The 27,394-nt window shown below is 38.3% G+C and overlaps 1 protein-coding gene across 2 annotated transcripts in view; it reads left to right on the forward strand.

Annotated features, from left to right (window-relative positions):
* Positions 1-9,529: 9,529 nt before the first annotated feature.
* Positions 9,530-27,394, forward strand: part of LOC123504009 (respirasome Complex Assembly Factor 1-like) — a 56,552-nt gene continuing 38,687 nt past the window's right edge. Inside the window, exon 1 of one of the 2 annotated variants that reach the window (XM_045254207.1) lies at positions 9,530-9,757. In XM_045254207.1, the coding sequence (XP_045110142.1) occupies positions 9,593-9,757 (165 nt within the window). In that variant the 5' untranslated portion in view covers positions 9,530-9,592. The remainder of the gene's footprint in view (positions 9,758-27,394) is intronic. The other variant, XM_045254208.1, reaches the window with a different exon arrangement.

Consider the following 27,394-nt stretch of genomic DNA (forward strand, 5'->3'; position numbering starts at 1 on the left):
AAGCTGGATATCATTCACAGACATGAGAGAGGCAAGAAAACTAAAGCAATGCTCACCACCATCTTGCCTCCATTTACTGTCTCTACTATTTTCAAGTCAGCAGACTCTATTAAGAAGGCTGGTGAGACCGTATCTTCCTTGCAAGCTAAAAGAACCACCTGAACTCGTGACTCTACAATGGATAAAATGGAAAGCCTTGTGGAAATGTGGTACGTAAGTTTTGAATGTGATACAATGATACGCCCTTTGTTTACATTCCACAGGTTGCCAGTTAGTGTCTTTCCCATTTCACTCTCCCTCCCTTCATAAATTTAAGATCATCAACATTACAATGTACATTAGTGTACATTATAATGACTTAAATTAAACTGCCTAAATGTTTAACTTCATAATTTTTACTTTCATTAAACCTTTCACTGTACTATGATGCACTCTCGCTTTGTTTATTCTCAATGGAAGTTTAAGTCAGGGGTTAAACTTGTTATAATCGGTTCGCTTAATAAAGTTTCGCTTAACGAAGTGTTTTTTTAGGAATGTAACCCCTTCGTTAAGCGGAAGTTGCCTGTATATCATGATAGGGAAGAGCCGTAGGACACAGGAGACGCTGGGAGGAGGCATAGCCTTACTCTACAAGAAAGGAAGAGGACTGAAAGTAGAGGAAATAGATGTTGGGAGATGTGAAAGCAGTGAAGATGTGATGGCAGTTAGATTAGATTGTAAGAATAAAGTTGGCAGAACAGAGAAGATGGTGGTGGTGGTAGTTTATATGACTGTTATGGGAGAAAGAGCTGATAGGGAGAATAGGAAGAAGTTTGATGTACTTAGAAGAGTGGTGAGAGAGCATAGGGAGGAAAGAGTGCTTGTTATGGGTGACATGAATGCACATATAGGTTTATTGGGTGAACGAATGAACAAGAATGGTGAAATGCATGAAGAATTTGTGGATGAAATGGAGTTTGAGAATCTGAATGTTACCTTGGCTGAGGGGTGAGTGATTTGGAATGCAAGGGAGCATGAATCAGTGATTGACTACATGCTAGTGAATGGAAGAATGTGTGAGATTGTGTCACACATGTGGATAGATGAGGATGGTATGGTGGATATTGTGTCTGACCACAATATGCTGGTTATAGAGTGCCAGATGCAGAGTGAGAATTAAGTGAAAGTGGCAGGTAAGGAAAGGAGGTGGAGACTGAGAGGTGTAGAGTGGGAGAACTTTCAGGTAGATCTGAGTGAGAGAAGGTGGGATGATGATGTAAGGGTACATGATGTGGAACACCTAAATGAAAGACTGGTTGAGAATGTGCGGAGTGCTGCTGAGAATCAGATAGGGTATGTGAGAGTAGGTAGGAGAAAGAGAGTATGCAAACCATGGTGGAACAATGAAATCAGAGAGGCCAGGAAGGAGCGAGAGAATGAGTAGACAGTGTAGATGGTTGAGAAAAAAAGAGACATGAAAGCGATGAGGCAGAGAATGAGTACCTGAATGCATGGGAAGAATATGTGAAACAACAGAGACTCACAAGGCGAATGATAATGAAAGCTAAAGTGAAGTGTGAAAGGAGTGTGATTGAATCTTTAAGAGAGAAAGGCATGGAAGGTGGCCGTGAATGGTACAAGTTCATGAGAGGTGAGAATATGTCAGAGAATGTTGGTGTGGAGAGTCTGAAAGTGAATGGGGAAGTTATAACAGAGAAGAATGAGATCAGGGAGGCAATTAGACAGTTCTGGGAAGAGGTGGGTGGTGTAGGTGAAGTGTTTGGTGTGAGAGAAGGATGTGTGACTCTGGAGATGAAGAATGCAGATGAACTGAATGAGAGAATCAGCAAGGAGGAGGTAGAGATGTGTGAAAAGGCAGAAGAATGGGAAGGCAGCAGGTTTAGATGGGATACCATATGAGATGTATAAAAATGGTGGGGAGGTTGTTATTGACAGGATGACTGAGGTGTTTAACCAGGTGTGGGAGGAAGAGAGGGTGCCAAGAATGTGGAATGAATGCAGGGTGACTCTGTTGCATAAGGGAGGACACAAGAGTAAGAATGAACTGAAGAACTATAGGCCGATTGCATTATTAAACACAGTAGGTAAAGTATTTAGTGGAGTGCTGAATGAAAGATTGTGTAAATGGATTGAGCGAGCTGGAGTGTTAGGTGAGGAACAGAATGGTTTCCGTGTGGACAGGAGGGCTGAGGATAACTTGTTTGTGGTAAATGAAATGATTGAGAAAAAAAGAAAGGAGGGAGGCAAATTGTATTTAAGTTTTTGGATATAGAAAAAACTTATGATAGGGTGGATAGAGAAATGTTAGTCAGAGTCTTAGGAAAGATTGGGTTGAGTGAAAAAATAATCAACATAGTGCATAGCATGTATGTTGACACCAAAGCTAAATACAGACTAGGAGATATAGAGACACACTGGATGAAGAGTGAGAGAGGAGTTAGGCAAGGATGTATTTTGTCACCAACCCTTTTCAGTTTGTATACAGAGGAGTGTGCAGCCAAATTGAGCCAAATTGAGAAGACACCCATTCTCCTTTAAGCAATATTGATCCTGATTTAAATTACCTACAATTATTAAGACAACAAAATTTTGTTAGTAATTATATTACAGAAACTCAACTCAACAATGTAGTCTTAAACAATAAAGTAAATCATAATGCATTTTCTATGTACCATATGAATATTCGAAGTGTTCCAAGACACATTCAAGAATTAAATTGCTATCTTAATAATATTGATCTCAGATTTTCTATTATAGGGTTGTCCGAAACCTGGATAAGTAACCATACCTCGGGTTTATATAATTTGGAAGGATATGATCTGGTAGAAAAATACAGAATTAATCGTAATGGTGGTGGAGTTTCTCTGTATATAAGAGATGATTTGAAATATATCGAGAGAAATGATCTTGATATAAATGATGAGCATTTTGAGTCTGTATTTATCGAACTAGATAAACAATGTGTAAACAACAAGAAAAATGTTATAGTGGGTGTAATTTATCGCCCACCCAGAACTGACTTGGAACATTTTTTCTCTCACTTGAACAGTTTGCTAGAGAAACTTGACGACCATGAAAATAAAACTGTGTATTTAATGGGTGACTTTAATCTAAATTTACTAAACGCTGATTGTCACAAACCAACAGCCGATTTTATAGAAACGCTCTTCTCTCATTATTATATGCCATTGATAAACAAAGCCACCAGAATTACCCAAAACTCCTCTACATTGATTGATAATATATTTTGTAATGATGTGTATAATGTGACTCTCCTTAATGGAATCTTATATAATGATATTTCTGACCATTTTCCAATTTTAGCCTTAACTTGACCGAGAGTGTTAATGTAGGTCAAGTTAGAGCTAAAAAAAGTAGGAATTTTTGTCAAGCCAATATTATAAAATTTAAAAATATGCTACAAGAAATTGATTGGCATGAAGTAACACTGGTAAATGACTGTCAAGAAGCCTTTTCTAAATTTTATCATATATATCTAGAATGCTTTAACAAATGTTTCCCAATTACATCATTTAAAAATAACTATAGAAATAGAAAGCCCTGGTTAACAACTGGTTTGAAAAATTCTATCAAGACTAAAAATAAATTATATGTTAATTCCTCAAGAGACCCTCAGTATATAACATTAATAAGTACAAGGATTATAAAAGAAACCTGCAAAGGTTACTTAGAGCTGCCGAAAGAAATCATTATGATAAATTATTCAAAGAAAGCACCAGCAACATTAGGAAATCATGGAAAATTCTTAAAGGCATAATAAATAGAAATAAGCCGCCAAACATCAAACCTAATAAATTTGTAGTAGATGGAGTGGAGTTAACTGGAAACGAAGCCATTGCAAACACTTTTAATAACTATTTTGCTAATATTGGATCTAAGTTGAATGAAATTATTCCTCCGAGTAATAACAGTTATGAATCATATATGCCAAATGATACCATGGCTTCTCTCTATTTATCTCCCTCTAATGCTGATGAAATTTCAAAAGTCATTATGAACCTTCAGAATAAAAGCCCAGGCTGGGATGGCATAACCACAAAGATTCTAAAGGAGACTCGCATATATATATGCCAACCCTTATTACATATTGTAAACCTATCATTCAGGCAAGGTGTTTTTCCTAAAGAATTGAAATTAGCTAAAGTCATACCAATATACAAAGGTAAAAACTGTGAACTCATGTCTAACTATAGACCAATCTCTGTCTTATCTGCATTCTCCAAGATCTTTGAGCGACTGTATCACTGTAGATTGTATTCTTTTATTAGTAAGCATAACATCTTGTATAAATATCAGTTTGGCTTTAGAAAGGGGTATGGCACTAACTTATCATTAATTACATTAGTTGATAAAATTGTTAATGCGTTAGAAAATGGTAAATACATGTTAGGGATCTTCTTAGACTTTAGCAAAGCCTTTGATACCATTAATCATGCAATTTTGTTAAAGAAAATGTATAAAATTGGAATCAGGGAGTTGCTCACGACTGGATTGCAAGCTACCTCACTAGTAGATCTCAATATGTTTCATATAATGATGTTAGCTCCTCTACCATTAGTGTTACCTGTGGTGTACCCCAGGGATCAATATTAGGCCCCCTATTGTTTCTACTGTATGTAAACGACATTGCCAATGTTTCAACCTCGCTCACCCCTATACTTTTTGCCGACGATACCAACATTTTCTTAGAGGGTAACCACATTAATGATATGATCATTAAAATAAATAGGAAATGCTAAGAATAATGGATTGGATAAATGCAAATAAACTGTCACTAAACATAGATAAAACCAAATACATTATATTCCATACTAAGGGTAGAAAATTTTCATTAAATCATAATGTAAACCTAAACAATAAAGTAATTGAAAGGGTTAATTCCATAAAATTCTTAGGTGTTATAGTCGACTCCACATTGTCTTGGTCTGAACATACTAAATTAGTAAAAACAAAATTGCTAAAGGTGTAGGAATACTTACAAAAGTAAAGAAACTTTTAGATAAATCAACACTTGTCACAATCTATAATAGTTTTATCTATCCCTATTTGTTATATGGAATTGAAGTATGGGGAACAGTTAGCAGATGTCACTTTGATACTGTCTTTAAGTTGCAAAAAAAAGCCATCAGAATTATTGCTTCTGCTAGTTACAGAGAGCACACCAAACCATTATTCTTATCTCACCAAATATTACCCCTTGAAAAGATTTATGTATTTGCTATAAGTAAATTAATGTATAAATTTAGTAACAACAGTTTACCCTTAATATTTAATGATATGATTATTAGAAACACACAGGTTCATTCTCATTCAACAAGGCATAACCAAGAAATACATGTACCACAATGTAGAACAACTTTATTTCAAAATACTTTCAGATATAAAGGAGCAATTATATGGAACCATGTGTCCAAATCTATCCCTTATGATTGTAAATTATCAACTTTCAAGCATAAACTTAAGACTTTTCTATTGGACAGATATAACAGTGATTCTTAGTCAAATACAATCTGGATTGTTGTTGTTATAGTTATTACTATATCTAGTATTTTTCCTTATTATCATCATTAGTATTATTCTGTATTATTGCAATTATTATTATTATTATTACTATTCTTATTACCTTTATCATTAACTTTATTATTATTATTATTATTATTATTATTATTATTATCACTTCTTTTGTTATTATTATTATATACTATTATTATTATTATTATTATTATCATTGTAATTGTTACTATTATTCACTATTATTATCATTATTATTAATTATTTATTCATTCATTAATACCAATATGTTTCTTTTCCGTTTCTTCCCCCCTGTCTGTTTTGAGTCTGTTCTGAGATTATTTACAATCTCAGTAAGAGTATATTAGGACACATATACCTTCGGGTATCTAGTCCTCTTTGTCATATTATCGACGTGTTTGGGCAGTTGCCTAATTGTAACTGTTTTGTATGTGTATGTGTAATATGACAATAAACAAACAAACAAACAAAAAAATACTGGTTAACTCTTGCATTAGGAAGATGGACAGAATAGGGATGAGAAGAAGTAGAGAGTCTTGTGCAGCGAGGCCGCAGGAGGGGGGAAGGCAAGCAGTTAGCAAGTTCAGAAGAGCAGACAGCATGAAAACAGCGGTAGAAGACAGATAAAGATGCAACATTGCGGCGGTGACTTAAAGAATCTGATTAATAATAATGTTTATTTGTTTGCCTTGCAAATAGAGAATAAAGCAAATAGAGCTCTGGTCATTATTTGCTTCGAAAAGGACAACTTAGGAACTCCAGCTGATCTGCTCATTATTTGCTCCAAAACTTCAGTGAACTTGTTCAGTATTTACTTCCTAACTCAAGTGAACTTGCATCCTCAATTATTTTTTTTTATGCTACTACAATTCATTCAGCAGTTAATTGTGCTGCCAACTTACCTCCATCTTGTATAGAGCCAGCTTTTTGCCATATCACTAGCCAGCCACTTCCTCATCAGCAACTTCAAGATCTCATTACCTACTATGAAAAAAAATGGATCAGGAATGAGATGCATCCTCCACATTCTTGATCCTCTTACAAGTGCAGAAGGGTGGCACCATGCAATTAACAGGATAGCAAAAACCAATTCTATAAACATGTATGTACCTCTTAATTAGTATTCTACATGATGAATCTAATAGAATTCCTATGACTAAAATTAGTAAAACAGAAGAAAATGTATAGATACCAAAGAAAGCATGCTATCAAAAAACAAATTAACCTCAATGACCCATACATGAAATATGAGAACAAATCCACAACATCGGAATTTCTAAATTGGTGCACTGAACTGCTGGATCATGCTGAGGACTAAGCCTGTGTTAAGTCAATGTACAGTTTGCTGAATCTTATTGGTTGACAACCTTTAATTATTGTATGCAGTTTTAACATGTTTATGCTTTTGTGTTATCTTTTAATGTAGTTTTTATTTTTTTTTCTTACAATAAATATTTTGTCTTCTTACTTGGTATCTGGTACGTAGCAGCCTTGTTTTGTACATGCAAGCAAAAGCAATGGTACATAGGAGCCGGTACATAGCAGCCCAACAGTGATACATATCAGCCAAACCAGTGGTACATAGGAGCCGGTATATAACAACCAATGGTACATAGCAGCTAGCATTCATATGGGATGGAGCACCTTTAGGGAAAGACTAGTTAAAGCCACACTTAGATACAAGGTCAGGTTGGAAAGAATAGATGATGAAAGAATAGTGAGGAAAGTGTACCTGTGGAATGAAAGTGGGAGTTAGTGGAGGAAGAGGTGCATGAGAATGAGAGAGAGGAGTGGTTTACAAGTGGTATGGGGATGAGAATGGCTGGGAGGAATCAAAATGAGCGTGAATGGATCGTGACAAGAGGAGGCAGGGTAGGAACTGAATAGGATGCAAGGAAATGGGAGAGTGACATAGACAGAGAGATGAAGTGGGTGGGACTGAATATATGGAAGAATGGAATGGTACAAGGAAAAGGAAGCCCCAATGTATGAAAGGTGGTATAATGGCAGCCTGGGTGGTGATCTTCTCTTCCGAGCTAGGGCACAGTGTATGGATGTGAATGCAAGGAACTACAGGTGGTCTGAATCCCGCAGCAAGGTGTGCCAGATGTGTGACTTGGGGGAGGACGAGACGGTGGAGTTTGTCATCCTGGAGTGTGAGAAGCAGGGTTCCCACAAGTAGAAGAAAGCATTACCTTAGATGTTGCCGATATTTACTCTAGATTTCACCAAATTACCTTAGATCTGTTGGAACATATCCCTGAAAATTACCTTAGTTTTATTTCATATATATATATATATATATATATATATATATATATATATATATATATATATATATATATATATATATATATATATATTATTATATCTTGATATAAGTGCACATTCTATATTCACGGTACCTTTAATGACATATGCAACTGAATAGATTTAGTTTTAGGTAGCAATCAAACATAATACGTACTGCATAATTATGAGAACTTTTATTACAGTAGACCTGATACATACACAACTCTAGCAAAAACAAAATCATTACGAAAATTAATGCCCTTTCCTTCTTCAATATAAAGAATATTCATCCCTACAAAATTAAAAAAAAATCAATTACAAATAGACAGTTACACTGTCCAGAGCATTATCACACTAGAGAAAGTCCTACTATGATTTATAGTAGAACAACTACTCAAACTGCTTCGATATGAGATTCTTGGCTTCCTCATCCGTAGCATTACTTTTAACTCTTTCTAAATCTAACAGGAGTTGTTTATCTGCAGTCAACTGATGACTGGAAATGCCTTTCCTTTTAAGTCCATTTTTGGTATGCAGTAAACTTACCAGACTAGTACTTTTCAAACTACCTCTAATGTCAGTTTTAATTCTTCTCAAATGACTGAAGAGCCTTTCTACAGATGCATTGGAGTGCGGCAAGGATAATGCACAAGCAATTACTTTTGTAAGATTGGGGAATTTTGGCTCTCCTCTTTCATTTTTCAACAAGAGTTGTTTTTTCCAGTTCTCAGCAGATTCTTTTTCCTCTTCAAACTGGCAGTCTAAGCTTAACTGTCTCCACTCTATATCTGCTACACATTTATCACACATTTTGTCTAGATAAGGTAGAGCATCAAATACTTCTCCTAGACTACTGGGATTTCTGCCTAATGCATTTTCTGGTTTCAAGAACTCTAACATTTTATTACCTTAGAAATACCTTAAAAATTGCATTACCTTAAAAGTATCTAAATTACCTTAAAGTAAGGTAATTACCTAATTACCTTAACAGTGAGAGCCCTGGTGAGAAGTATGAGAGAGACAGGCATGAGATGATGCAAGTGATCTTGAGTGAATTAGGGCATAATAGGAATGAAAGAGTGGAGAAGACAGGAAGGGAATGGATGGTGTTGCTGCTAGGACTGTGTAGAGAGACGAGTGAAAGGATGATGGAGGCTGTGAAGGAGTATCTGGAAAGAATGTGGCGAGCGAGGTGTAGGGATCATTAACGAAGAGAATGCTACTTTTTTTTTTTCTCTGTTTTGTCTTTTTGTCCTCTACAGGAGCAGCCGATCCAAAGGCCTGGCTCTGGAGCGATCCCGAGCCACCTGTAGTATCAAGATCAAGATCAAGATCATTAAACTCTTGTTATTTTCTATCATTAATTATATGAACCACATGCCGTTTGTAGCGTTGTGTCGAATGGCATGGCCATACTATGGCATATGGAGCAGCGGAGGTGACCTTTGATAGCCTGTTATTTCACATTGCAGTGTGGCAATGCCAGAGCCGAAAATGGATCTCAAAGACAGGACGGAAGTATATTTATAGTTTGTATTCTGCTTTGAACATTAATATTGCCAATATTCTACAGTTAATACAAATCAAAATAAGAAATATGAAGAAAAAAAATCACCTGTAGAAATTATTATAAAACAAAAATTTGAAAATTTTTTAATCCAAAACTGAAGTTGAGACGGTCCGCACGGACACTCAGCATATATATGTATGCGTGTGTGTGTGTGTGCAAACGTGTTTGTGTGTGCGTATGTTTGGCAGACTGACAGGCGAGGAAAGTCGAGGTGCTCAAGCTGTTGCTGGTAAAATGTCTAAAACAAAATCTACTTCTGAAAGAAATGGTATCAACAAAGAACAATGTTTGGGATCCGTGATAAACAGAGCATTTACCTGCAATTCTCAGTGGCCCGATAAGGTGAGTGTGTCGGGCTGGTCTGTGTTGTGCTGGGGTGAGTGGCACCTTCGTTGACCAGTGGCTGCCCCACTGACCCGCTGGCTAGCCATTAGCTGCACTGAGTCACCCTCTGGCTGGTTAGTAGCTGCACCGAGTAACCCTGTGGCTGGTCAGTGGTTGCCCTGGTTAGCCAGTGGTTACTTTGGTTAATCTGCATAATTGTTTATTACTGGAAAAAGCCGTCAGTGTCACTGATGTGATAAAGGAGCACTTGCACCGCTGAAAAGGAGAAAAAAATTCAAGACACTTTTTTGTACAGACTTTCCTTTGCAGATTACTCATGTCAATAAATGAGTTTTGCGTAGGGCAAGAACATCCCTACATTTAGTTTGGTTAGGTGTTAGCTTAGGTAAGGTTTAGTTAAGGGTTAGGTGTAGTTTGAATGCACCAATGGTTTTACATGTATAGAACATGAAAATCTGCATTTAGGGAAAACCCTAAATATAGGGATATTTCCAAAGTGTAGGGAAATTTGTCTCACAGCCAGGAGTGATCATTTCATGTTCTAAGTATCAGAGTACAACCATGGATGCATTCCTTATCACTTATCAGACAGACACCTTTCTACATATATGGTCTTTGTACACAGTGCATACCACATATTTTTAGGTACTGTTATTTCTGTACTGTATGTCTGTGAAGGTTTTGATCTGCAGAAATTTAATATTCACCCAGGGCAGGGTTCTGAAATTTGAACAGACTCACTAAATCTTTTTTTTTTTTTTTTTCATGCAGGAGAGAAGCCAGCCAAGGGCAAACAATATTAAAAAAAAAAAAAAGCCCATTTTAGGGTTGGTTCCCTTAAAAGAAAAGTAAAGAGTTAGCCAAAATTAATGAACAAATGTCTTGATATCCCTCTACAAAGAAGTCAAGTAGAAGGAAGGCAGAAATACAGAAGCAGGCAGGGAGTTCCAGAGTTTACCAGTGAAAGGGATGAATAATTAAGAGTACCGGTTAACTCTTGCCTTTCATGAGTTAGACAGAATAGGGATGAGAGGAAGAAGAAAGCCTTGTGCAGTGGGGCCTCAGGAGGAGGGGTGGCATGCAGTTAGCAAGATCAGTAGAACAGTTAGCATGAAAATAGCAATAAACGATAGAAAGAGATGCAACATTTTGGCTGTGAGAGGAGGGGAGTTTATGAGACAAAAAGCTTTTGATTCCATCCTATCTAGTAAAACTGTGTAGTAGTCCATATAGGGGTGGATAAGGCCCTTGTACAGAGTTAGCAGTTGGAGGGGTGAGAAAAGCTGGTGGAGATGCCTCAGAATGCTTAACTTCATAGAAGCTGTTTTAGCATGAGAAGAGAAGCTTTCAGTTAAGATTATGAGTAAAGGACAGACCGAGGATATTCAGTGTAGAAGATGGAGACAGTTGAGTGTCATTGGAGAAGAGGGAATACTTGTCTAGAAAGTTGTGTAGAGTTGATAGATGGAGGAATTGAGTTTTTTTTTGTGGCATTGAAAACTACTAAATTTTCTCTGCTCTAATTGGAAATCTTAAAAAGAAGTCAGGCGTTCTGTGGCGTCCCTGCGTGATCTGTTGACTTCCTGAAGGGTTGGTCGTTTCTGAAAGGATGTGGAAAGATAGGTGGTATCATCAGCATAGGAGTGGATAGGGCAAGAAGTTTGGTTAAGAAGATCATTAATGAACAATAGAAAGAGAGTGGGTGACAGGACAGAACCCTGAGGAACACCACTATTAATAGATGTAGGCAAAGAACAGTGGCCATCTACCACAGCAGCAGTAGAATGGTCAGAAAGGAAACTTGAGATAAAGCTGCAGAGAGAAGGATAGAAACTGTAGGAGGGCAGTTTTGAAATCAAAGCTTCGGGCCAGACTCTAGCAAAAGATTTTGATCTTTCTAACATGACAGCAAAACTTTCACCAAAATCTCTAAAAAGAGGATGACCAAGACTCAGTAAGGAATGCTAGATCACCAGTAGAGCAACCTTGATGGAAGCCATACTGGCGATCAGATAGAAGATTGTGAAATGACAGATGTTAAGAATTTCCTGTTCAGGATAGACTTAAAAACTTTAGACAAGCAAGAAATTAAAGCTATAGGACAGCAGTAATAATAATAATTTAAGATTACAATATTTAAATCGATAAGAACAAACAACTATGGTGAATTACTTAATTTTACATCTGAATATTGTTATTTACATCTGAATACTGTTATTAACAATCAAATATGCTTTGAGTGATTTTCTAAACTGATAATAGTTACCACTATTAAAATTTTTTTTGATGTCCATTGGCAGAGAATTCCATATACTAGTTGGTCCGTAGCACAAAGTGCTGTTTTTTAAAAGAGTTGTCCTGAACTGTGGGCAAGTAAGGTTAACATTATTTCATCTGGTGTTGTGTGATGTAGTTATCATGTGGAAATATTCACTCCCATGTTGCTGAGTAAGGCATTTAAAGATGAATGATAAAAGGAAATTCTTATGAATATTTTTGAAAGGAAGGAATTTGTGTTCACGGATTACAATATGAGTAGAATAAAATTTTTTCATATAAAATATACACCTAAAAATTTTATTCTGAGCTATTTGCAATTTATTTTAAAACGAGGGCCACGTACACGCCCACGGAAACACAATATATCAAATGTGGATAACATAATGTATAATATATGCTAACAAGGGCTTCTGTTGTTAGATTGTCTCTTATTCTATAAAGTATACCGCACATCCTTGATAATTTAGTTACAACAAAATTTATTTGACTTCTCCAGTTAATATTTTCATCTATGAATACCCCTAAAAATTTTGCAGATTTCACTCTTTGCAATGTTGTCCTCTCAAGTAGCATAGGTGGCATGTTAATTGTGATGGAATGGTTTTGAAAAACAACGTAATTAGTTTTCGTAATATTCAAATCTAATTTATTATTTTTAATCCATCTATTGACAGCATTTAATTCATTATGGAGAATTTTTCTTACCGTATATCGAATCGAGGGTAGTAATTTCCAAATACCGTAACTGTGAATTTACCATATAAAGAACTACCGTATAACGAAGACTTACTGTATATATATATATATATATATATATATATATATATATATATATATATATATATATATATATATATATACAGGTAACTCGAATTACGTGATAGATGCGTTCCAAGAGGCATCGCATATTTCAAAATTCGCATAAAACAAACATGTGATTATCATAAGAAACAATAGATAATAGGGGGGATGCAGGATATGATCCAAAAAAATTTGTACAAAATACTTTATTTATTTGGCTAAATTAACATGTTTATTAACCATTCTAAATACTAAAAATGTATTTAAAGTAAAGGGAAAAGCAAGAAATAATAAGAGAAAACAACAAAACAAAGAATATGTAACCACAACACTCACTGCTTCACTGCCTTCACCACTCACACCACAGTCAGTCACCATCTTCCTTTGAGCTTTACTACTTTATCAAAAATCCGTTTATTAAAAATAACCCCACAGAAGATGAAGGACGTTTTGGAGCCATCTTGGTGAATTATAGGCAGATTGAAGAGATTCCGTCTGTACTCAGTGCTGGCAGACTGCAAATGAGGCACGAGAAGAGTGAGAGCTGGATCCAAGATTCTTTAACAACATCATAGCAACCTCCTGTCACGAAATGGCATCCATGAACGCTTGGAGGGATGGTAACGAGATTGCTATCAGGTTGCTCTCAGGTTGCTGGTAACACCACCTCACCAGGTTGTGTTACTGTCTTACATATCCATTTATGTTCACAAAACATTTCCATTAGCTTTTTACAAACCTTGCCCCTAAGAAAGGATTGTTTTTGTAATGCATAAAGTGAAATCTTACATGGAATACCCAAAAATAAAGTAGAGATGAGATCGCCCACAGATGAGGCGGAGACTTGCGGCAACTCGGTTCCTTCTTCTTCTTCTTGTGACCCTTTTAGGTGGCGTGTTGTCTTTCACAATATTTTTTTCCATTCCTCTATTGCCTGCTATAATGGATATCATATCTTGGTATTCTTATACGCTCATGCCATGAGGATAGCCTCGACTCCGTGGCACTGAGTGATAATGAATTACTAATGAAATTCTGCGGTATTTCATTAGTAATTCATGGGGAAAGACAACACGCAGGCTAAAAAGGTCACAAGAAGAAGAAGAAGCGGCCGAGTCGCCGCGAGTCTCCCGCTTCGTCCGTGGCTCATCTCATCTCTGCTTTATTTTTTGGTATTCCATGTAAGATTTCACTTTATGCATTACAAAACAATCTTTTCTTAGGGGCAAGGTTTGTAAAAACCTAATAGAAATGTTGTTTTGTGAACATAAATACGAGAATGTGAGAGAATTTGTACATAGCTCCTCTAACTTCCAATGACTCATATGACATCATAAAAGTAGTGGTACACCAGTGGCCCAATATGCTGCCAAACGTATACACATATATATTTTTTTTTAACCCATGTGGTATGATGGGGACCAGCCCAGAACGCATCCCCTGTATTTCCATTATTTCCTATGGGAAAATTACGTCCGCTTAACGAATTTCCGCTCTACGAACAGCTTTGACATCCAATATCGTGTTCATTAAGCGGAGCATTACTGTATATATATACACGGGATCCTCGCAGTTCGACGAGGTTAGGGCGGTTTTTCATTGGTTGAATCAGCGTTTATTGGAATCATGAAGCAACCTCCAGCCTAAACCCCCGAAAACATCACTATAACCTCTAAAAATCATTAACTTAGACTAAATCAGTACTATCAAAGGCTTCATTTATATCTAATTTTTTTTTTTTTTTTATTAAACACATTAGGGTGCTGTACAGTACATTTTGGAAAATAAAAATTCTTGCAGCGGTCTCGTGGTACTTGTCTCTGTTCTACCAAATTGTTAATCCTGTTGATCTAGGAACACCCATTGGCACTGGAACGGCACTGTGTGCTATACCTGCCTCACACTTTCTTATAAGCTCAAGCTTATCTTTGAAAGGCAGGAAATTGTGTTTCTTAGGGCTGGGGCTGGAGGTGGCTTTCCGTCGTCTTGAGTCAGACGAAACAAAAATTTTAGTCCAGTTAAGATCTATGGATTCTGATTAACATTTTTTAATAATATTAATTTTCTTGTTAATTGGAATGATGGTATAATCTCAAATCAATAGAATCTTGATAAGTAGATGTAAATATATTTGTATAAATATATTTTTGTCCTAGCCTTGCAGTGAAAAGTAGTTCAGTTTTGTGTTTACATTTCTCTGGCACTGCGACTTTCCAAGGCTTCTCTTCCAAGGAACAACTGGCCAAGATGAGCAGCTCTGTTGTTTATGAGTGGACAAAGCTGTCTGAAGAGTTTCTCATAGGGAGCATTAACCCTTGTGCGGCGGTGATTGTTCATGAACGATTGCATTGGTACGTTTAATGCGGCGGTGATCGTTCATGAACGATCGCATTGGTACGTTTCGTGCGGCGATGATCGTTCATGAACGATCGCATTGGTACGTTTCATGCGGCGGTGATCGTTCATGAACGATCATGTGTTTGGTAGCTCAGTGGTTAGAGCGCTGGCTTCACAAGCCAGAGGACCCGGGTTCGATTCCCCGGCCGGGTGGAGATATTTGGGTGTGTCTCCTTTCACGTGTAGCCCCTGTTCACCTAGCAGTGAGTAGGTATGGGATGTAAATCGAGGAGTTGTGACCTTGTTGTCCCGGTGTGTGGTGTGTGCCTGGTTTCAGGCCTATCCAAAGATCGGAAATAATGAGCTCTGAGCTCACTCTGTAGGGTAACGTCTGACTGTCTCGTCAGAGACTGCAGCAGATCAAACAGTGAAACATCAGTATGTTTCGTGCGGCGGTGATCGTTCATGTAATCATGATTTTTTCCGCCACTTCTTTAACTCGTAAAGCGTCAGAGACGTACGAGATATGTCGGCTACTCTGAGCGAACCGGGCGTCAGAGACGTATGAGATACGTCGGAAAGCTTCCTCATATTTTCGAAGGTATTGTGTCCTCAAAACCTACCATTATACTGCCATCATGCACTATAGACATTGCTCGTGCTGCCTCCTCGTCCCTGCTAACATGAACCCTTCCTGTATTTATTTATTACATATCTGAACTTTAGTAGTTTCTGCTGCCTTCAGCTCAGTGTAGCGGGAAACTGACGCCTCAACTCCGCTAATATGAAGAAAGCGTAATTTCCATTACTTACTCTTACATTTTCAGATGTTTTTGGTAACTGTTATATTGTGGTAGTGAAAACTTTGTATGACATAAATAAGAATTTTCCAATCACTTTATTATAAGGAAAAACGTACATATTACTCGGAAAATATTTGCACCGCGAAAGGCAACACTCCCTTGCGATATCTCGTGTCTGTTTTTAGCCACAAACACTCCCAAACAGCAAAACATGACATGTTGTTTTTCTTTCAACTCAGGAACGATATTATACATGTGTCCAACTCGGGGATCGACTGGTGAGAAACAAGTAAGCGAATAAACTAGTCACATAAGGCTTTGCTAAGTCGCTAACCTTAGCGCAAAACATCTCGCAACAATTAATACCACATCCAGTCAGTTCTGGGAGGAATGACTGTCATTTTCATTTGTTTCACATCATTTAAGACTGGTTTAGCAAAAAAAAAAAAAAAATCCCAGAACTGCTGACGCTGTACGGGTTAAACCTCCTGTTTTCTTACTCAAGTCTGAGGGTGAGTGTATGTATCAGGCAACACTGTCCACGAGCTGAGTGTCCAGTTTTGCTATTTCATCTTGGTCTAGGCTCACATCTTTTCATCTTGGAGGAGACATCTGGCAACCCTCATGACACTGCGGGTGGAACGTCCCCTCCGCATGAGGGGAGATATCACAACAACGAGATGTATAGTGATATATACGTTGCTACATTATGATCATCTAATTTATCAACCATCTTTCCCTATTCTCATACAATCTACCCTCCTAACATGAGAGAGAGAGGGGGGCGATATTAGGAGAGTAGGGAAAGGCCTAGAATCGAAACAAGCTGACACCTCTCTCTCTCTCTCTCTCTCTCTCTCTCTCTCTCTCTCTCTCTCTCTCTCTCTCTCTCTCTCTCTCTCTCTCTCTCTCTCACATTGGAAGTACAATTTCTTCACCCAAAAGATATGCCCAGAGAGAGAGAGAGAGAGAGAGAGAGAGAGAGAGCAAGCGAGAGAGAATTGGCGCGCTGGTATCGCACTGAGGGTTGTTTCTCCACGGCGGGTTACATCGTGGCTATCAGGAGGAATATTTGATAAGCAATAACTTTGCTGTCAGAGATTGTAGCAAGCTGCAAAGTACATCAATGTATTCAGAATTTCAAAGAAAAACGTATTTTCATGAGTAAAACTATCTCCTGTGATTTTTTTAAGTTTACCATTTTACCCGCAGATGGGAATGATTAATTTATAATTACCCTGTCGCACAAGGGTTAAGGGCCAAAAATAGCAATGAAAAAAATAGCAACAGTTTGCGGGGGGTGAAAGGGCTGCCATGTTTGTTTACAGTTGACAAATGACACAAAAGCAGAAGTGAACTTGTGTGTGATGACCAGCGTCAACAAAAGTTGACAGTCTTCAGGAAGTTGACAGAAAAAGTTCATGGAAAATTGCTAGTGTGACACCACCTGTGACACACAGGGTAGCGTCGGTTTACACTTTCGCCTGGCGGGTTGGCGGCAAATTTGACTGGGTGGGTGGTGTGCGAGATATGAATGTCAAATTGGTGAGTCAGTTGGTGGAACCTTGAGTATTAACAGAGTTTTAATTGGTGATAACTTGAACTGCGAATGGTCAAATTGCGAGGATCCCTTGTATACTTGTATATATACAGTCAACCCTCTGCTATCGCGACTTCAGCTATCGCGTTTTATTGCTATCATGCACCCATGAAAAGCTGCAAAAATTTCATTATCGCGACCTCAGATGCCTGCTATCGTGCGCCCAGCCATGACATCATGAGGTATCTGAGCGCTCATTGGCCAAAACCGATACCAGAATTTTGGCCGATATCGATACCACCTAATTGGGCAGATACCGATGCTACTATCGATACCGATACTACTACTTATAGTGATTACTGCACTGGACACCAGGATGAGTTGGTGGACGGCGATCGTTATCAGATGGGAGGCTTTGTTTTGGGGAATGCTGTAAGTCCTGAGAACGTTTGTGAAATAGGAGCAATTCTAGAAGCTTTTTGAAGCCATTTGCAAAGGTAAATTACTCAGTAATCAATATCTTATATCGAATATATTACTAAGTAGTAAATTCCTTTTAGGTATCGTAAGTATCAGCATAAAATAAGCCGATACCGATACCCAAAAAATGGGCCGATACCGCCGATTCCGATACCGATACCGATGCATCGGTACATCTCTAGTAAATACAATGAGCTGATGTAATTTTTTTTAATGTTATAACCTTGACATGTTTTAATTAGTACCAATGGATTATACAGTAATTTAAAAAGATATAAAAATGAGGGATATTAGGAGTAAAATTTGTGGTTGCGGTACCAGTAACAGTTTTCACCATTAGTTGTTCAATTCGGCTATCGCGTTTTCGGCTATAGCGCGGCTATTCCGGGCCCAATTGGGCGCGATAGCCAGGGGTTAAGTATATATATATATATATATATATATATATATATATATATATATATATAGGCAATCCCCGCTTAACGAAGGTTCACACAACGAAATTTCACTATTTCACTACAACGAAAGTTTTATTTTTACTACCATCTGCTCGTTTAACCCTTAAAGGACAGGGGGTTGATTTACTTTCCATCTGTTACAACGGGGAAAAAATCACACTTTTCAAAAATACAAAAAATATTTTTTCCTTATAAAAACATATTTTTTGTATTATTCTGAGTACAACGATGTAATTTTTAACATGTTATGACCTCTGAGAGCAAAGTTATTGCATATGAAAAAATTCATGGAAGAACCCGCTGCTAAGAAATACCCCCAAACTCAGATAACACCGCACGCTCTCTCTCTCTCTCTCTCTCTCTCTCTCTCTCTCTCTCTCTCCTTTTGGGCATTTGAATTTGATGTAAAAGTAGGAACTTTTGCACTTTCATGTCAAGAAAATGCTAACTCAGATATATGAAATGATGTGCAAAACAGGAAAAGAAAAAGAAACTACATATTACAAGTATTGTGGATTTCTATAATAATTGGAATCTCTTATTAGCAACTCTTATTAGCAATGGGATTCACGTGACTTGGCTGACAAGCACAGTCCTGTAGAGGCAACCTCTCAGATCACTATCAGAATCACTACTGGAGTCTTCAATTTCTTCTGTCTCTGTAAAAAAATCGGTCTTCATTTTCATCACTCCTCAATATCATTACCGAGTAACACTGACATAACATCACTCGGAGTACCGTATCCTCCCTCCGGATGACGGGGGTTGCCAGATGTCGCCTCGACGTGGGAAAAGATGATCTATTGTGAGGGAACATGTCTCAAGGCTCAAACAGACGAGCGAGAAAAGATGCCTCTCCGCACACGATGCTACAATCGTACATATACGATCACCATACTTTGAGGGTTAACGAACACCAAACTCGCTTTAACGAAGTTTTATCTAGGTAATTTTTTCCAAGTTTGAACGCCCCGCCGTATCACGCAAGCCGACAGGCTTTTGAATACACCAGGAACTGCCGATACTAAGGCCTGCCTCAGGAAAAATCCTGGGACACCTGTGGAATCAAGATCAAGATCAAGATCAAGCCTCTTGTGGACAACACACGCACCAGCAACAGCAGCAGCTCGTCTTCCCTCTCTCAACTTACCACCAAAACGCTCTGCAATATGGCCTAGCATTCCTAAGAAAACCAGGAAGTGTCTTACTCTCGAAGTGAAGCTGGGTATTATTCACAGACAATAAAGAGGCCAGACAACTAATAACATTGCTTGCCATCATCTTGACTCCATCTACTGTCTACTATTTTCAAGCAGACTCTATTAAGAAGGCTGGTGAGACCGTATCTTCCTTGCAAGCTAAAAGAACCACCTGAACTCGTGACTCTACAATGGATAAAATGGAAAGCCTTGTGGAAATGTGGTACATAAGTTTTGTATGTGGTACAATGATACGCCCTTTGTTTACATTCCACATGTTGCTGGTTAGTGTCTTTCTCATTTCACTCTCCCTCCCTTCATAAATTTAAGATCATCAACATTATAAAGTTACGTACATACATACATTAGTGTACATTATAATGACTTAAATTAAACTGTCTAAATGTTTAACTTCATAATTTTTACTTTCATTAAACCTTTCACTGTACTATGATGTACCCTCGCTTTGTTTACTGTCAATGGAAGTTCAAGTCAGGGATTAAACTTGTTATAATCGGTTCACTTAACGAAGTTTCGCTTAACAAAGTGTTTTTAGGAATGTAGTTAACCCCTTCGTTAAGTGAGAGTGTCCTGTATATAGAGATATGAGTCATACTTGGGGATGTTGCCGCTACAATCGGTGGCTTGGCACATCGGTCTAGCCTCAGCTGAGCTAGTATCTACGTGTTTCCTGCGGATCTCATGCACTGTGATTGTTCTTTTATCATTTCCACTCTATTTACTGATCTTTTTTATTGTCTAAAGACAGTACAGTTTCAATTTCTGTTTAATGTTTATGTGTGAATGGTGCCTGTATTCTTTCCTTCCTCCCACCTCCTCCATCATCATTCACCACCATTAGCCAAAAATGTGTGTCTCCAAGGTAAGAACACAGAATGAACTTTTCCTGTTTTTTCATATACAGGCAACCCCAGTTTAACGAAGGTTCACACAATGAAATTTCGCTACAACGAAGGTTTCGTTTTACTACCATCTGCTCGTTTAACGAACACCAAACTCGCTTTAACAAAGTTTTATCCAGGTAATTTTTTTCCAAATTTGAAAGTCCCACCGTATCATGCAAGCTAACAGGCTTTTGAATACACCAGGAGCTGCTGGTACTAAGGCCTGCCTCAGAAGAAATCCTGAAACACCTGTAGAATAAGGATCAAGATCAAGCCTCTTGTGGACAACACAGGCGCTGCCGATACAAAGGCCTGACTCAGAAGAAATTATGCGTCACCTGTAGCATCAAGATCAAGATCAAGATCACGTGCACCACTCACTCCCCAGCTCATCTTCCTTAGTTCAACTTACCACCAAAATGCCCTGCAATGTGGCCTAATATTCCTAAGAAGACCAGGAAGTGTCTTACTCTCGAAGTGAAGCTGGGTATTATTCACAGACAATAAAGAGGCCAGACAACTAATAACATTGCTTGCCATCATCTTGACTCCATCTACTGTCTACTATTTTCAAGTCAGCAGACTCTATTAAGAAGGCTGGTGAGACCGCATCTTCCTTGAAAGCTAAAAGAACCACCTGAACTCGTGACTCTACAATGGATAAAATGGAAAGTCTTGTGGAAATGTGGTACATAAGTTTTGTATGCGGTACCATGATGCGCACTTTGTTTACATTCCACAGGTTGCCGGTTAGTGTCTTTCCCGTTTCACTCTCTCTCCCTTCATAAAGTTAAGATCATCAACATTATAAAGTTACGTGCATACATACATTAGTGTACATTATAATGACTTAAATTAAACTACCTAAATGTCTAACTTCATAATTTTTACTTTCATTAAACCTTTTACTGTACTATGATGCACTTTCGCTTTGCTTACTCTCAATGGAAGTTCAAATCAGGGGTTAAACTTGTTATAATCGGTTCGCTTAACGAAGTTTCGCTTAACGAAGTGTTTTTTGGGAACGTAACCCCTTTGTTAAGTGGGGCTTGCCTGTACTTTCATGCATTGATAAAGTATGCATGTGTTCGTAGGTGAAAGGCAAAGCAAATTTCTGCTATCCCCGCCTACCTCCTCCACCAACGCTTATCATGGAGTGGGGGAGGAAAAGGTAAACAAACCTCTACCCCAGCTATAGCAGTGAGCCTCTATTCCCCTCCCTTCTCTCTCTCTCTCTCTCTCTCTCTCTCTCTCTCTCTCTCTCTCTCTCTCTCTCTCTCTCTCTCTCTCTCTCTCTCTCCTCAAACCTTCATTTATTCAATGAAAAATGTTTATGGGATTGTCAATGAGCTCCTCTGTGATTAGTAGAGCACCCAGTCTTCTGCGGGTGGCTTTTTGTGTACATTCCAGCTGTTTTATTATGTTTCTGTGCAATAATTATTATTTATAAATACAGTGTTGGCAGTTGTAGTTGCAACCTTCTGTTAAAGTGCAAGGTGAACACATCCAAACTATAACCGTTATGAATTCAACATGCTCTCTCTTTTTGCAAAATCATGAATGCAGGCAACTCTCTGATAACTGTGCAATTTTGTGGCAGCAACACTTCAGTACCTCAAGGTCACGTCTGGTTGCTGGGTGTCCACCAATTTCCCAGTCTCCTGTTTTTCACAGTGAATAGACAGCAGCCGTCCCAGTTTTTCTCTGAAGGATAAACATGGCCGGAACCCGACAAGTAAGACAGAAAGGACCCAGATCATCACCCTAAGGCAAGCAGGAGTAAAAATCAACGAGATTATTGCTCACACTGGTTTCCACAGGGCAACTGTTCTCTGTGTCCTGGCTGCCAGCAGAGATATGCGGTGTTTGAATGGAGATGGTATTCCCCGGACCAAAGCCCGCCCAGGGAAATAAAAAAAATTTCAAAGAAGACTGATGCATTCATCCAGCGTACTGTCAACAAAAATTCATTCGTTACATCCAGTGAGATAAAAAAGAATACCCAGGGTTACTGCAAAATGTGTCTGAGTCCACTATCCATGAATGCCTACACTGAGACAATGTTGCCCACCTGTAGAGTTGCGCTAAAACCTTACCTGATGAAGATTATGAAGAGCATGAGAATGAAGTTTTGCATGCAATACAGAGATTAGACATCTGAGCAGGGAAAGAAGGTGCTTTTTTCCGATGAAAGTGCCTTTAGGTGTGTGAGATTGAGTGCCAGGACAGTGCAGTGGCCACCAAAGAGCAACAGATATGACGAACGCTACACGGTGAAAACTGTAAAACACCCACCCTCTGTGTTAGTTTGGGGTGTCGTCAGTGGGCAGCATGGTGCAGGTGATCATTATTTTTTACCACCAAACCAAACAATGTGTAGTAAAAATTATTTAGAAGTCTTGAAAAACCATATGCATAGTTTTTTTTTACCTGCATCAACCAGGTGGTGTGTTTTTTGCATGATGGTGCTCCTCCACACAGGTATGGTGATGTAAAGAACTGGCTGATTGAAAATGCAATATCAGAGATTAAGTGGCCAGGTAACTCACCTGACTTCAATGCCATTGAAAATGCCTGCTCATTCATGGAAAATGGACTAAAGGATAAAAACACAAGTACAGTAACACAGCTCAAGGACGCAATTTTGCAGTTGTGGTGAGGTAATGATCACAGTTATTTTGAAAAACTAGCCCTTAGCATGCCCAAACACATCCAAGCTGACGTTGATGCTCATGGCAACCATATCAAATATTAGATGTTAATAAAAGAATGTATGTAGTAAACTTTCTTTTCATTATCCTTTATGTTTTCCGTGTGTGTTGTGAATATTTTGGTCGCCATTGGTGTGAGTCACAATTTCAACTGCAATCATTGTACCTTTTCTGACCTGAAAACACGTAAAAAAAAAAAAAAAAAAAAAAAAACAGGTGCTCTTTTTAACCCCTTCAATACTTTCTTTTCATTATCCTTTATGTTTTCCGTGTGTGTTGTGAATATTTTGGTCGCCATTGGTGTGGGTCACAATTTCAACTGCAATCATTGTACCTTTTCTGACCTGAAAACACGTAAAAAAAAAAAAAAAACAGGTGCTCTTTTTAACCCCATCAATGCCTACGTAGACGTCATATTTCTTTTCTGAGCTTTCTTCAGTTCAGTTGTCCCGTATAGTGTGTTGGATACCAACTACACACGCCGTATGCTGTCCTTGAAATCCTAGTGCTCCTCCCACCATCCTTGTCTCCATCAATCACTAAAGATAAGCTACATGCATCCAGCCTTGTGTCTGAAATTACCCAATGGCATAGACTGTTCTCATCTCTCTCTCTCTCTCTCTCTCTCTCTCTCTCTCTCTCTCTCTCTCTCTCTCTCTCTCTCTCTCTCTCTCTCTCTCTCTCTTTTCTCTCCCTCCCTCCTCTCTCCTCTCTCCCTCTCTCTCTCTCTCTCTCTCTCTCTCTCTCTCTCTCTCTCTCTCTCTCTCTCTCTCTCTCTCTCTCTCTCTCTCTCTCTCTCTCTCTCTCTCTCTCTCTCTCTCTCCTTCATCCCTCTCCCTCTCGAAGATAAGTTACATGTCCCGTTTGTAACATTCGTGAAAACACACACACACACACACACACACACACACACATAACCCAGAAAAGTACAGCAAGAAAGGACTAAAGAAACTTACATATGAGCGAAATGTAATGTATTCCAACATAAATGGAGTGATATCGGGATTTTAGAACTCAACGATTACTTGAGGGACAAGAACCCAGATATTGTGGGTCTTACTGAAACAAAACTGAGAGAGGAGAAGACCTGATGATGGTTGGAGAAGGAAATATAACGTTTGGAAAAGAAATAGAGTAGGTAAGATGGGAGGAGGAGTGATGTTGCTGGTTAAAAAGATATAAAGGTGGATCAAGTGAAAAAGGTATGGGAAAGGCAGAAGTGCTAAAGATCAGAGCAGAAACTAATGAAGGAAAAAGAGGCACTACATAGTGGTGTACGTACCACCTAAGACAAATGCATGGTCAGTACAGGAATATGAAGAAATGATAAGTGATACAGGAACATGTCTGGAAGAAATGTTGGGTGGCTGTGAACGAACTATAATGATGGGAGATTTTAATTGTAAAGAGGTGTGTTGGGAGGACTGGTCAATGGAAGGATCAGAGACAACATGGGAAATACACTATTGACACTGGCAATGGAAAATGTGTTAACTCAGTGGGTCAAAGAAGATACTAGGTTTGGAGGAGAGGGAGCATCGTCAAGACTGGACTTGGTCTTTAGTACAGAGCCAATGGTCATTGAGGAGATGAGGGTGGAGTGCCCTTTAGCAAAGAGTGATCATGCAGTTTTGGAGTTCAAGGTGATAGACGAAGAGAAATCTAGAAGAAATGAAGAATATAAAGTGGGAAGATGGAATTATGCCAAGACAGATTTTGGAAACCTAAAGAAATTCTTTCAAGAGACAAATTGGATGAAATTCAAGAGTGCTAAGGAGCAAATGAAAAGTGGAAGGAATTTATAAAAATATACAAAGAAGGTGAGAAAAATTTGTACCAATAAGACAACATAGAGAAGTTGGAAAGCAGGACTGGTTTAACGATAGATGTGAAAAGGCTAGAACAAGAAAAGAGGATGCATGGAAGAGGTGGAGAAGGAAAAGACGGATTAAGCAGTGGGAAAGTTACAAAAGAGCAAGAAATGAATATGTGTTGATTAGAAGAGAAGAAAGAAAGAAACAAGAAAAGGATATAATTGATAAATGTAAAGACCAACCAAGGCTTTTTACAGACATGTGAACAACAACATCAAAAATAGAGAAAGTATTGAAAGTTTAGAAGTAAATGGAGTATGCAGTGAAGATCCCAGGAAATGGCAGAGGCTATGAATGGATGCTTTCGGAAGGTATTCACAAAGGAGACTGCTTTTGACAAACCACTGGTAATGGAACAGAAAGGGATTATGAAGGAGTTTCAAGTAACTGTGGAGGAGATCAAGAACATGATGGGGAGTTTAGAAGTGAGAAAAGCTGTGGGACCTGATGGGGTATCAGGATGGATTTTAAGAGAATGCAGGGAGCAATTGGCAGAAAAAGTTTGTGAAGTAATTGATGCCTCATTAAGGGAAGGTGTAGTGCCCCAAGACTGGAAAAGAGCTAACATTGTCCCAATCTATAAATCAGGTAACAAGAGAGACCCATTGAACTATAGACCAGTGTCACTTACAAGTGTGGTAGCTAAGATGTGTGAGAGGGTGGTGAAGACTAGATGGACAGACTTCTTGGAGAAAATGACATACTTTGTGAGTGTCAATTTGGTTTTAGGAAAGGGCGTTCATGCACGACAAACCTGATATGTTACTATTCGAGGGTGATAGATGTAATACAGGAAAGAGATGGTTGGGCTGATGGAATATATCTGGATTTAAAAAAGGCCTTTGATAAGGTACCACACCAGAGACTGATCTGGAAACTTGAAATGGTAGGAGGAGTGCATGGCAGTTTACTAAAATGGATGGAAGACTTTTGGTAGGAAGAGAAATGAGAACAATAATTAAGGACAGACCATCAGAATGGGGATTGGTGGAGAGTGGAGTTCCACAGGGATCAGTGTTGGCACCAGTAATGTTCGCAGTCTACATAAATGACATGGTGGATGGGGTGTCCAGTTATGTGAGCCTATTTGCAGACGATGCAAAATTGTTAAGAAAAGTGAGATGTGACAAAGATTGCGAACTACTCCAGGAAGACTTGGACAGAATATGGAAATGGAGCTGTACATGGCAAATGGAGTTCAACACGACAAAATGCAAGAAAATAGAGTTTGGCAAGAGTGAAAGAAGAATCAGGAGTATGTACAAGATAGGAAATGAAGACATAAAACCAGTCATGAAGAAAAGACCTTGGGGTGACAATTACCAATGACCTATCGCCAGAGAGACATATAAACAAAATAATTGGAGAAGTATTGAACTTATTGAGGAACATAAGAGTGGCGTTTCAGATATCTAGATGAAGAAATGATGAAGAAAATAATTACTGCAATGATAAGACCGAGGCTTGAATATGCAACAATACAGTGGGCTCGAACTTAAAGAAACACATAAGGAAACTAGAGAAAGTACAGAGGGCTGCAACAAAAATGGTGCCTGACTTAAGAGATTTGACTTATGAAGACAGACTGAAAAGAATGCAACTTCCAACCCTGGAAAACAGAAGAGAAAGGGAGACCTGATAGCAATATACAGAGTGATGATTGGCATGGAAAAAATGGATAGGGAAGATCTGTGTATGTGGAATGGAAGAATGTCGAGAGGGCATGGGAAAAACTAAAATGGCCACTTATAGGAGAGATGTGAAAAATATAGCTTCCTCATAGAAGGGTGGAAGCATGGAATAGTTTAGACGTGGAAGTGGTCAACGCAAGGAATATTCATGATTTTAAGAAAAAACTGGACATTAATAGATATGGAGACGGGACAACACGAGCATAGCTCTTTTCCCGTATGTTACAATTAGGTAAATACAATTAGGTAAATACACACACACACACACACACACACACACACACACACACATTAGAACATTAGATTGGGAGAAGATGTTACAAATCAGAGAAGTGCAAAAAAAATGAGATTTTTATGAAATATTATAAAGGAGTTATGAAATTTGTACCAAAGTATAAACCGAGAGAGGAAGGAAGAAAGGATTGGTTTAATGCAACTTGTGTTAAGGCTAAACAAAAGAGATATGGCTTGGAAAAGATGGAAAAGAGCAGGAATATACTAAATAAGGAGAATTATAGAGTGGCGAGAAATGAGTATGTGAAGTGAAGGGAAGGA

This window comes from Portunus trituberculatus, chromosome 15 (genome assembly GCF_017591435.1).
Source record: "Portunus trituberculatus isolate SZX2019 chromosome 15, ASM1759143v1, whole genome shotgun sequence".
Taxonomy (NCBI): Eukaryota; Metazoa; Arthropoda; class Malacostraca; order Decapoda; family Portunidae; genus Portunus; species Portunus trituberculatus.